At 40.1% G+C, this 11781-nt stretch overlaps 2 protein-coding genes across 2 annotated transcripts in view; both read left to right on the top strand.

Annotated features, from left to right (window-relative positions):
- PDE11A (phosphodiesterase 11A) overlaps positions 1-5586 on the top strand; it is a 111729-nt gene extending 106143 nt beyond the window's left edge. The window contains exon 19 of the mRNA XM_009996319.1: positions 5425-5586. Coding sequence (XP_009994621.1) covers positions 5425-5586 — 162 coding nt within the window. The remainder of the gene's footprint in view (positions 1-5424) is intronic.
- A 208-nt stretch (positions 5587-5794) lies between these two features.
- Positions 5795-11781, top strand: part of TTC30B (tetratricopeptide repeat domain 30B) — an 8149-nt gene continuing 2162 nt past the window's right edge. Inside the window, exon 1 of the mRNA XM_009996318.1 lies at positions 5795-5851. Within this exon, the coding sequence (XP_009994620.1) occupies positions 5795-5851 (57 nt within the window). The remainder of the gene's footprint in view (positions 5852-11781) is intronic.

The raw sequence follows: 11781 nt of genomic DNA, 5'->3' as shown, positions 1-11781 counted from the left end.
TTTCCCTTTAACAGCACAGCGTTCTTGATATTGGTCAGGGCACATGTGGCTACAAGGAGCTTTGTACGTATTTTCCTCCCTGAAGTACCTGGCACATTTTACCTGTAGAGAATTTTAATTTATAATCACCCCTCTATATTATGCATGTTTGCTTACAAAGGAATGCAGCACTATTCTTGCTAGGGTACCATCACCAGAAAGAAGCATAACACTAACTCATAGTGGAAAAACTGAACACTTGTGCATGTATTAGATCCCTTTTCCAGTCACAACTGGCTTCCTTCTGCACTGCTAACAATTTCTATAAAGAAGGTAAAAGAAACCCCTGTTTTCTAGCAGAGAAGTTAGTAGTATATTCATTTAATCTAATTACATTTTTAAGCATCAGAAAAAAATGCCCTGGAAGAAATGCAGAAGTAATGCACTGATGCAGTATGTACTTGACCACCTGGACCCCTAGAAGGAAAAAATAGTCTCCTTCAGCTATGCAGAGATTGCACAAATTTATTTTTTTCCATGAACTCAGCTTCAATCCAAATACAGTATTTTGTTCTGGATCATAAGGATTAAAAATGGCCTTGAATCAGTAGGGTAAATAATTCATATACAAACTCAATCATAGTAGTTAATCTAGTAGATCTTCTAGTAGTAGTAGATCTTCTCTGTATTGCTTTATCTTCTGTATTCTACTTACAGAGGGCAGATTTTTAGCAGGATTTTTTTGTTTTAGTATACAGTCATACATACAGAAATACTTTTGGATTTTCAAAACTTTGATCAAGGATTTGCATTATGAAGATCAAACCTGTGGATGACTGCAGTACAGGTTCCCTTTTATATGAAGTAATCTGAAGTTGAAGGACTTTCAGACAGATGGCTTACCTTTGCCCTATGTATTCTTATGTGAAAGCCACTTCAGCAAAACTCAGGAGTCCAATTCAGCTTTGCTGTAACTGGTCATGACTCTCTTGACTTTAGCAATGCTTCATATGCTTATACCAGGTCTGAATTTATCCCTATGGCTTCTCGGTCACTAGTCCTCCCTTCCAACTCAGAAACTGCCTATATAATAAAAGTGATTCATTACAAACCACTGCGTTCCAAAGTATAGTGAACACTGAGACCTATAACTTTTTGATATGTGCTCAGTCATAAAAACAAATTTATATGGTCTTATTCCATAAACTCACTTTACAAATATTAGACCATACTTCCATGAGCTGTAATTTTGTCAAAGCTCATAAGTTAAGCAAGGTCAGAACTGGTCAATATTTGCATGAGAATCTCCAGAGAGGAAAAAAAGAAAGTATACACTGGACATCCTGCAGTGTTCGTAAGCTAGGGCTTACCATACTCCTCTTTAAAAGGATTTTGTATTAGTCTTAGGATACAACCAAATGTTCTATTTGCTTTAGCAATGCTTTAGTCTCTCGCCACATCTGTGCTGCATCTTGGCTTTTTAGGTAACATGCTTTCCCAGAGATGAAGGTGAGGTGGCAGATCAAGGTCTGTCGCACGGCATCACCCTTCAACCTAAGAGGTAGCTCTCCCAACAAATCCCTCCACTGATACTCATCATCCTCTTCCTGAAGGCATTTGTTGCTACTTTTACTATTTCTTCATTCTCTATGATTTAGCTAGCAAAATATACCTAGGAACAACAGCTCTATAACTAATGAAAAAAAAACGTTCTTCCCTCCAACCTTCTCCCATAAATAGCTTCCTCTGAGTATCTCATGCACTCCCCCTTTTGCATTCTTCCTTCAGGCAGCCCTGTTCCTCTCCCAGGTGTGCATAATGTATTGCTGAAGTGCCTTGAACCTTTTCTTCTACTGGAAGGGCTCATATGTAAGGGGAGCTATGCCTTGTGAAAGTGTACAGGGAAGTACATAGTCACAAAAGACACCTAAATTATTGAAGGTAGTAATAAAAAGTCATTGCTACACAGTAACTTTCTGAAAAACAGCTTAGTCACACATCTGAGATAGTCGATGGATGCAGAAGTGAACTGCAAACCTACCTGGCTTTTCCTAACGCCAGAGCACACAGCAGCTGGCAGGCTCCTCTATCACTCTACAATTAAGAACAGCTTTTGCAGCAAAGAGGATAAAAATAAGAAAGGTCACCAATCCTGTACCTACTGCTGGGTGGCAAGGCAGCTGCGTTGCAGTGGAAGGACTTCAAGTGGGCATTGTGGTCCCAGGAGGAGAGATAGGAGCTCCCCTGGGCAGGGGCTCCCTCACCCCCATGCTGCCTGCCAGCTTCCAGCCTGCCTGCTGCACCAAGGAGGGACAAGGAAAATGGGAGTTTCTGGAGCTGTGAGTTTATGTGGTGGTACCCTATGTCAGACTGCTGTTGAAGACCAAGCCTCTTCCTACTACAGCAAATAATAAACTGGAGGTTAAGAAGTTGGATACCAAAGTGGTATCCAAAGCTGTTCGTAGGAGGCATGCAGCAAAAACAGCAGCATGGAGGAGCAGTACATCAGGGGATTTTCATGCAATAAGATGGAAAGTAAGAAGTGGAGCCAGGAAATAGAAAACCCTGCCTCGGCTGCAGCCAAATAAACTTAAATAGCTTTGGGCATTAATTGGTGGTTTAATCCGGATCAGGAACAGGTGCTATGAATGTAATTCAGTAAATGGTCTGCCAGAAGGTAGAAAAATGTGTTGCTTTTGAGATAATTTCCCAGAAGCTTCATAAAAGAAAATTGATTACTGGAGTTTAATAATTAAAACAGGGCCAGATATATAGTAATCAAGTGGGTTTTTAATTACATCTCAAGCAGAAATAAAATCCAATTTGTGTACTTTTTATCAGAAAATTCCTACTGAAATGCCTTGGTAGGTGGAAAAAATAAAATAAAGGCTAATTTCCATAGGAATTATAGTAGTTGGTTTAATTAAAAGACTAGATCAGAATGAAAGGGTCCCAAAGTGAATGGATACTAAATACAGAAGCACTGGTTAAACATCAAATCGATGTCTGAATAAAGATATTTTATAGACCAAGTGCAAAATCTGCACTGTCGAGTATCCCTAACCTAAATTAATGTGTAACTAAATGAAGTTTCTGAAAATTACACTATATATTTATTAAGTATTCCATAGAATTAATTGCTTGTGCTATGGTAAAACTGAATATTAAAGACATGTTTTATTCTTTTTTAAATGTTCCTTTTAATTTATTTCATCAAAGTTAATGTTATTAGTTAACCATTCTTGTTATTTACTTGGCAACATCTATTGCTCCTGGGTTATTAGATTCTGTAATATGCACTCAGGTATATATTTCTAAGAAATATATGTAATTACTTTTAGATTTAAAATGTGTTTACATCTCATGAGATACAGTGATTACAATAGAACTGTGTGGGTACTTCTTGATTCCATTCCCAACCTACCTAGGCTTCTGGTCTCTGCTGTAGTCAATACAAAGCTAACTGATCTAAGCAGCTTAAACACTCACAGTCCTGCTGGCACTGTACATGAGAGGGCTGTCTCCTACCATAACACTGTGGCATCTGCCCAGCCCTGGAGGGTCAGGACAGCAGTAAGTCATGCCCAGACTGCTACATGTGCTCCCTGGCACTGGGGTTGAAAATATCAAGGTCTTGTGGTCTTGGCAAAATAGTATTGAAAGAACAACACATAGAGGCTAGAGCTGTCGACCCCTACTGAGACAGAGTCCAGTGTCTCAATGAGCTCCTTCCCCTCTACGTTGCCTGTAGCAGGTATAGGATGCTGGTATAGCACTTATGAGAGAAACAGCCAGTAATGCCTTTCAGATCTGGGGCTGACAGGGTGTGAGTGCAGAATGCTGCCTTTGTGCTTAGAGACGTTTGAAATACACTGATTTTTAAACTCTGATTTTAAAACTTTTTTTTTTTTTTTTAATCTAAAGCGTATATTCAAAAAATACTTCACAAAAACTTTTTCATTAATTAAGGAATACCAGTAAGCTTAACTGCCAGTGGATGGATACTGGCTTTGCACAGAACAGATCTGATAAATTGCTGTCAAGAGCTGAATATCTAATGTGCTACCTCTTGACACTGAGTTGGCAGTGGTAATACAGACGCTAATGACAGCAGCACTGAGCTTCTCAGGTGTTTTTTTCAAGTGTTTTGTGATGTATTACTGCTCCTCTGTTTTGGACTCCGCCAAATCAGGTTTGAGGAATACACAGTGATCTGAAATAAAGAGCTAAAAATGAGAAGCTCTGAGGCACAGTGATGGAAATGTTATGAATCCATGTCTGTTCTACCAAATGAGTGATCGCCACCAGCAAGCAATACTAGATGTGCCAGCAACTGCAGTGAAGTCTTGCCTCTTACCCCAGGCCCAGGTTGCAAAATTTTCTGCCCAGTCTGTGCCATATTTTAAGAAAAGAATTTCAAGTGGATTTGCTTCAAGTTTCACACAAATTGGCTACTTACTCATGGCATGATTTTTCAGAATTACTGAGCATTCATAATTCCTACTGAAGTCAACTGAATTGCAATTTTTCAGCCCATCTTAAAAACAGGCCATTAACCCTTAATTATCATATAATAGCTCAATTAAAAATCTACCAAGACTTACTCCAGTAGCTAACCAAGCTCCCATGGCTTGCAGACTAGCTATAAAAAAAATCCAGTTCTTTAGTGCTGTGTCTGTGCCCTAGGGACTATTAAAGTGGTTGCTGTTAATCCTGCTATTTAAAGCAAATAATGAAAATTATCAACTGCAAAGGTACCTGCTTCCCCTTTATTTTCCTTGTAATTTTCTGCACTTCTAGATGAACTTTTTGCCTTCTCTGTCATTATTTCTTAATCTTACACCAACCCTTCATTTCCAATAACAAATACATAGTTTGCATGCTATCAGAAAAAGCATGATACCCAACTCTCAGCATAACCCACTTCTTGCTAATCAAAAAAAGCTGCAACAGCATAATCCTTCTCTGTCCTGAAAGGGCACAGTACATGACTGCTTGGGAGGTCACTGGTTAACCCTTTCTTCACATCCAGGGGCTGCTGTACAAGGAGGTTCTGTCTCTAATGTAGGGACAAAAGAATGTGAGGCACTTGTGGTCTTTCTACATGAGCATTTGACTCTAAAGGGGGAGGTAAAATAAAGTCCCAGCAAAGGCATGCAGCGATTTTATCATCTGGATAAAATAAAGAGATCTCAATGAGAACAATAAGCTTTACCTACACAGGAATTCAGAGCTGGGGGTGAGGAGGGTGGGGGGTATGGTGCAGATTCAACTCTTTTTACCCTGTTACTCCCTGGACTGTCCCACAAAGGAGTGGAAATATTGTCATTTTTTTTTCTCTCATCCTCTTTTTTTTTTTTTTTTTTTTAATTTTCTTCCAGTGTCTAGGGAAGCCGATCAAAGTCTCCTCCTTTTTTTTTTTTTTTTTTTCTAATCTTCTTCCAGTGTCTAGTGAAGCTGAATGTGAAACTGAAGCCTATGCTGGACTCTGTGACAGTAAATAGAGGTAAATGGGAGGAGCTGCACCAAAAAAGACTTCCTTCTCAGGCAGCATCCTCGGCCTCCTTTTCCTCTAGCTTTACCATGTCCCTCAAAGACATAAATTAAGCCTGCAAATGTCAGGGTCACTTTACGATAAGAGCTCTCTGACAGGCTGTTGTAAGCTTAGGCCCACTATTTCTTAAATGAATGCTTTCACAGACATACTTAATTGATTGGATATCATCTTGATGGGAGCTTAGTTTGCTTTTACTGGCATGTCTAGAGGGACTGAAAAGAAGGCCTGTGGTGAGACTGTGCTGGTATCTGGAGCGACATGGAAGACTTAGCACAAGAAGCATTCATTCAGCTCCACTACATTTCAACTGCTGCTGTAAAAATCTGTAAAGCTGACAACAGACTGAAATATAAGAACTTACAGCTTAATAAAATTAATAATACAGAGCAGAACTGGGATACAAGCTGGTCAATTCATATGCAAGGAGCTGCAGGAAAACAGAATAGTATGTAATTACATTGTTGTTTTGCATCTCTTCAGTACATGTTATGAATCGATTACGCCTGCTTTTGTGATGTTCCTCTCTCACTCTTCTCTCCTCTTTTATGCCTGGATGTTCTGAAAAGCCTGCTTTGTATTCTAAAGAAGTATTTTTTTACAACAAAGCTTCTTAGTGATTGATCAGGGCCTTTAGAATTGCCTACCTTTGCTACATTTAAAAACAAACTTTATTATCTTTAAAGACACCAACCTGTCCCTGCTTCCCTGAGAAATTCATATTAACAATGCAGTAAATTTCTCAGCAAGGGCATAAAGGCAAAATATTGCATGGTAATTTTAGACTTGTGGGTTTTTTTCTTTTAAAAAATGCTCCTTTAACACTTCATTTTTTTCATTAATTAGCTCCCCTTAAGGAAAAGATTTATGAGCTTTAATTAGAATACAAATAAAACAGGAAATCTGTTGCCTTGTGCTTCACATTTATATTACATTGAAAAATGGACCACAGATAAGCCTTTCTATTATAGTTTTCAGTTTAATATTTTGAGATGGTGGAAAGGAAGAATATAATCATAGTGGACTGACTAACTCTTACTTCTAAGTTCTTTCAGTACAATTTGAGATGCTATTGTTAGTAGTGAAATTGTACTGCATGTGAGAAGGCTCACATGCAGACATTTGTGGTAGAGGTGTTTGTAAAAATCTAATCAAAAGTAATAGGTCACAAAACCAAATGAGTTCAGTGTGATGACACTTGTATTACCTGAAAGTTGTTCTCTTTCCATTAGTGCAGAGATCACTAGCGTAGCAAAACTGTGATCTATGATTTGAGGGTGCTTTCTCTGCTGCATGACCGGGCACGAGAGGAGTCATGTTGCAGTGCTTTTGAGTTCCCATTCATAGGGAAAAATACCCTTTGCATTCCATGAAAAATGGGATTCTAAATATAGGGTTGTCTGGCAGCAGAAATTAAAGCTGAATTCAGCTTAGTTTTACACCTGTGCCAAACTCCATTTACTTCAGTGGAATTACCTTGAACTGCCATCAGCTTAAAGGAAAACAGGACCTGGCTTGTCTGACCAGATGCTAAAAAGAGCTTTCCTTTCTAAGGAAAGTGAGTCGTTAGCACCTTCCAAAAGCTGACTACATCTGCCTGACAACGAAAGAGAAACAACAAGACCTCTTTAAAATAAACCCACAACAAATCCAAACCCCTCCGTGCTACTGCTAATCATGGGTATAAGAGAATAGCAGGAAATGTCGGTACCATTGCAATCCGATCTGTTAGTACTCAACTGAACCACTTACTTTCTCTAGCAGAAAAAAGCAGGGAAGGAGCAGAAATGCAGACTGCACAGCAGCGAATGCAGGCACCAATGAAAATGTTTCTACTATTATTTTACTACTTCTTTCTTTCTAGAATAAAGACAGAGGCAGGACAGTAACCAGCAAGCCATACAAAACCTACAATACATTATTTATGGGAGAAACACATACCAGGAGCAGACATAGTACTGCTGGCAGGTACATGCGGCTTTCCTGAATTTTGATATTGCCTATTGCTAAGTATAACATAATTTACAGTGCCTACCCTACAGCTTCCCCCAAGGTTGAGTCTCCCCTCATTTCCTCCCCTTTTTATTGGCTTCAGCGCACTGTTGCCCATGGCAACACCCACCGGCAGGGATGGGGATTCGGCACCACCGCAACCTGACATACAGCTGAAGCTCTAACAATGTCAACCATCAATCAAGTGACTGTCTGTAATTGCCTCCATCTATTTCTCCTGTCTTGCGGTATCTTTGCCATTGTGGGTCAAAATTCAAAAACTGCTGACTAATGTTATGGTTCTGCTCCTCCATCACAAGGAAGAAAATGAAAGCGCACGGCTAGATCTTTATCAAATTGTTCTCAGGCAAAACAAAGCAGCCCTGCTGAAACAAGGGGGGCACAGAAATGCATCTCATAACAGCTATAGCTCAATCTTAAAAAAATAAACTAAATTCTTATAAATTTAACATTCAGCTTAGGAACCTACAAAAGACATGCATTTTTGAAAGAAAACAAAGATTCTTTGTGGAACTGTGGAGTACAGCAAAGAAACATATTCCAAGTTTCTCATTTTTTAAGGTGATGGAAAACACTTTTAAACTAGTGTTTACAAGCTCGATAGACAGAAATTGTATCTGCTTTTCACTACTTCTGATAGGGAAACATTTTCACAGCAATTCAGTCAGTTTTGCCAAACTCTTCCTAGATGAGGGCAGAAGAAGATGAGGGCCTGTGTAGGTTATTACATCAGAACTTTCCATCTTTTACTTGTTTCCTTGTCATGGGAGACCCTCTGCATGTGGAGAGATCAAAAACCATTTAAATCAGTTTAGTTCTGTGATTGTGTATAAAACACAGGAGGTCCACAAGAGGTGAGGACAAATTAAAGGGCATGTGGAGAAGAGGACAGATAACCAACCCATTGTTACCCAGGACAGTGCTAGTAAAGTGCTGCTTGGCATTTCCCTGGAGATGCTGAAAACATCTGGTTTGCCTCAGCAACAGACAAGTACTCATATGCCCCAGCTGCCAGTGAAAACTTGGCCTTGAATAAAGGCTCTAGCATTTACAATTCCAGTGCTTAAATGTGGTGAGCACATGGACCATCCACAGGGTCACAATGGTTTCATTCTCTCCCAAAGTTGCTTCCAGCAGGTTGAACATTTTTCTTGGTGTCCTACTGACTACTGCTAACTGAAGACTGAATTTGATCAGGTTTCTTGTCTTTTTGTGTGTGTGTGTGTGTTGATGGTTGGACTCTGTGATCTCAGAGGTCCTTTCGAACCATGATGATTCTGTGACTCTGTATTTACAGGTCCTGTGGTCTCACAAGACCTAATCAGTGACCCTCACTTTATCAGAAGAAAATGTTGAGGAGAAGACCTGGTCTTCATCCCCATCATCAAAGATAGTTCAGTATGCAGTAATTCCATTCAGGATTCCCAGCTGTGAGACTGCTTACCAAAATCAAGCATTCCTGACCAAGGGGAAAAAAAAAAAAAAAAAAGCAGCACACATTTCCTAGCAGTGTGTAGGGTTATCAGGAAGGAGGCCTGGCACTCAAATCCTACTTGATTTGAAGCAAGCTTTAGAATTGTGGGTGCACCTTCCCCACCTGCCTGTGGGGAGTCACAAGACTGGGCTTGTCTCCTGCCCTCCTGCTGAAGCCCTCTCCACATGTGCTCAGCGAGGAGATGGGACACCTGCTGGGTACAGCCCCCATTTCTGCTTCACTCCTGGGAGAGAGCACAGAGCACACAGGTTTTGGTGGAAGAGCTCAGGACGGGCTCTTACATACGTTCTACTGGATCAAAGCCCTCCCTTGCAACACAACACTGTAACCCAACCAGAAAACCAAGCACTGTTCAAGACAAGGAGCACCTGAGGCAAAGGCTCTCCTGTGACTCAGACAGAAGCACTTCCTGCCTCCCAAGAACAAAACACCCAAGAGTTGTCTTTGGCCATAGTTCAAATACTCAAATCAGACAATTTCCCCTAAAGTGCCCCATCATTTTGCCTTTCTACCAGCCTGAGACCTCCAGGCAATACAGAACAGTTTCATAACATGATTGAGATGTAGACATCTGCTTCTGTCAGGACATGGTTTTGCTCCTGCTCCAAAGCAGAGTCACATTTAAAAGGTTAGGTAGCAGCAGCTCACAGAAGTTTAAAGTGGATGCCTGATCTGGCAATTAGACACTGAACTCCCCATGCAGCTTTGTCACAGCCAGCCCCTATTATCTGCAGGGCCAGGGATCTTGCTCAGAAGGTCACGAGCACATTTTGTGCCCTGCAGAAAATAGTAATGGAGTAAATGAGTATGTTTCATTTTAGCTCAGGTATTCATTCCTTCAGATGGTGTCCTTGGTGCAGCAGCTGCATTTCTCTGGACTGGTGACTTTGCTAATTCTCCTTCTTAGAGCGCACTGCTATCTCATAACGTGCCTGTAGTTACCAACAAAGCCAATACTAGTACTCACTATTTTTGAAAACTGCAACCAGCAGTGCCTAACGTCGTTTGTAATATTTAGACAAGTTAATCCTACTGGGATAATAGGAGTGTTTCAGTCTACAGGCCAAATATTTCTTTCCCTTCATAAAATTAAAACTATTTTAGTTAATTGATAGATTGTTTATGCATTGAATGAAACTTTTGAACAGGTTCATTTCAAGCCTATGTAAAACATATGGACACTTCCAATGCTTAGATTGTTCTGGGCAAGAAAATGTAAAGTCTTTCTATTGACTTTGTCAAAGAAAAATAATATTTTTAAGAGTAAGATCATGTGAATGGTTTCCAACATAACAATGAAGTAGGAGGTATAGATCGGCTGAAATGAGAGACTCCAGAGATTTCCACCACTTGAACATGCCAGTATTGGAATATATACTGTATACTGCTTGTTATCTTTTTTTTTTTATTTTATTCCTTTATATTTAATTACCAATTTATACACGTCAGCCACTGCATATTATAGTTGTATGGGGAATATCATTATAAGCTCTGAACCTTTGCTGCCATGAAGAAAATGACTGACATGCACAGAAACACTGTGTGTTCTAATGCAAGCAAATTACACCTACTTTCAAATTGTGTAACTTAAGACTTTTGCATTCTTTTCCCTTTTGCATTTTAACACCTTACCCTCAATGTTTTGCTTTAGTAGATCAAACAATGCTGATTCAGCTTTTTAAAGCATGTTTTTGAAATTAACAACTTGGTTTTACTGGTCTCTCTAAAAAAAAAATAAATAATTTTCATGGTTTGCTGTGATTTTATTTTTTTTAAAGTATTATTTTCCTTGGAAAATATGTTGTTGAGATGAATCACAGCTGTATCTATTGATTACTGAATCACACAAATAGAAGAGCATGAAAATATGTGCAACTGAGCGGCCCAGATATGATTTTTGAAACATGACCTTGCAGCACTTTTTCCTGGGAGCGTACCCTAACTTTATTGGATACAGGTGGAATTAGTCTGGAATAACTAGAAACCAGATCTGGCTGGTGACTCTAACAGAGTTCTAGATTTAGTGTAAGACCTATTAATAAGTTGCTGGCATTTAAATGGTTACCCCTTATCCACTATTAGTTGTGCGTTTTGTTGTTAAGATACCTCATTGCATGATAGCTTTAACGCCCTGTTCTAATATCCCAGCACCCACACAATCCAGTTGTGCTTGTGCCTTTTGAGTTAAGCCCCTGGTGCTGTTTGCAACACCTCTCATTCTGTGCACGTACATCCCCACCCCCCTCTTGCCCCGTTCAGGACAACGTTGTGGGAAGAAGAAATATCCCTCCAGAGAACGATTACGTTGTTGAAGAGCTACAGAAAAGTGGGGGATGGTTCCTTGCGCTGTTTGAAAGCTGCAGGAAAGCTGGCCGATTGTGCAATTGTACAGGCATCCTCCTGCCCACCAGCCATGACAAACTTGGGATCTTGCCAGGCTGTAAAGGGGATGTTCCTGGTTCAAATAACCCAGGTCACCACTAACATCCTGGCTTGGGTTCCAGGACTGCGCGTGTAGCTTAGGGGCTGCTTTTACCACTTACACAGTAAGAGAACTGCCACGCAAGACTTATAAATACATTAAAGAAATTAAAAATTCGTTTCTATTTTACTTCTAGCTTTCCCAGCTGCACAAGCAGCATAAACCCAGCAAACGTCACCGTCTAGGCCCCCTTTTCAGCAGCAGAGCCCTCCTGGAGCCGATGCTGAGCGGCCCCTCACCAGCCCGCTTCCCACCTCG

Source organism: Chaetura pelagica, unplaced genomic scaffold, assembly GCF_000747805.2.
Source record: "Chaetura pelagica isolate M959 unplaced genomic scaffold, ChaPel_1.0 scaffold3, whole genome shotgun sequence".
NCBI classification, from domain to species: domain Eukaryota; kingdom Metazoa; phylum Chordata; class Aves; order Apodiformes; family Apodidae; genus Chaetura; species Chaetura pelagica.
The sequence above is the reverse complement of the archived record's forward strand: the minus strand, read 5'-3'. Positions and strand labels throughout refer to the sequence as shown.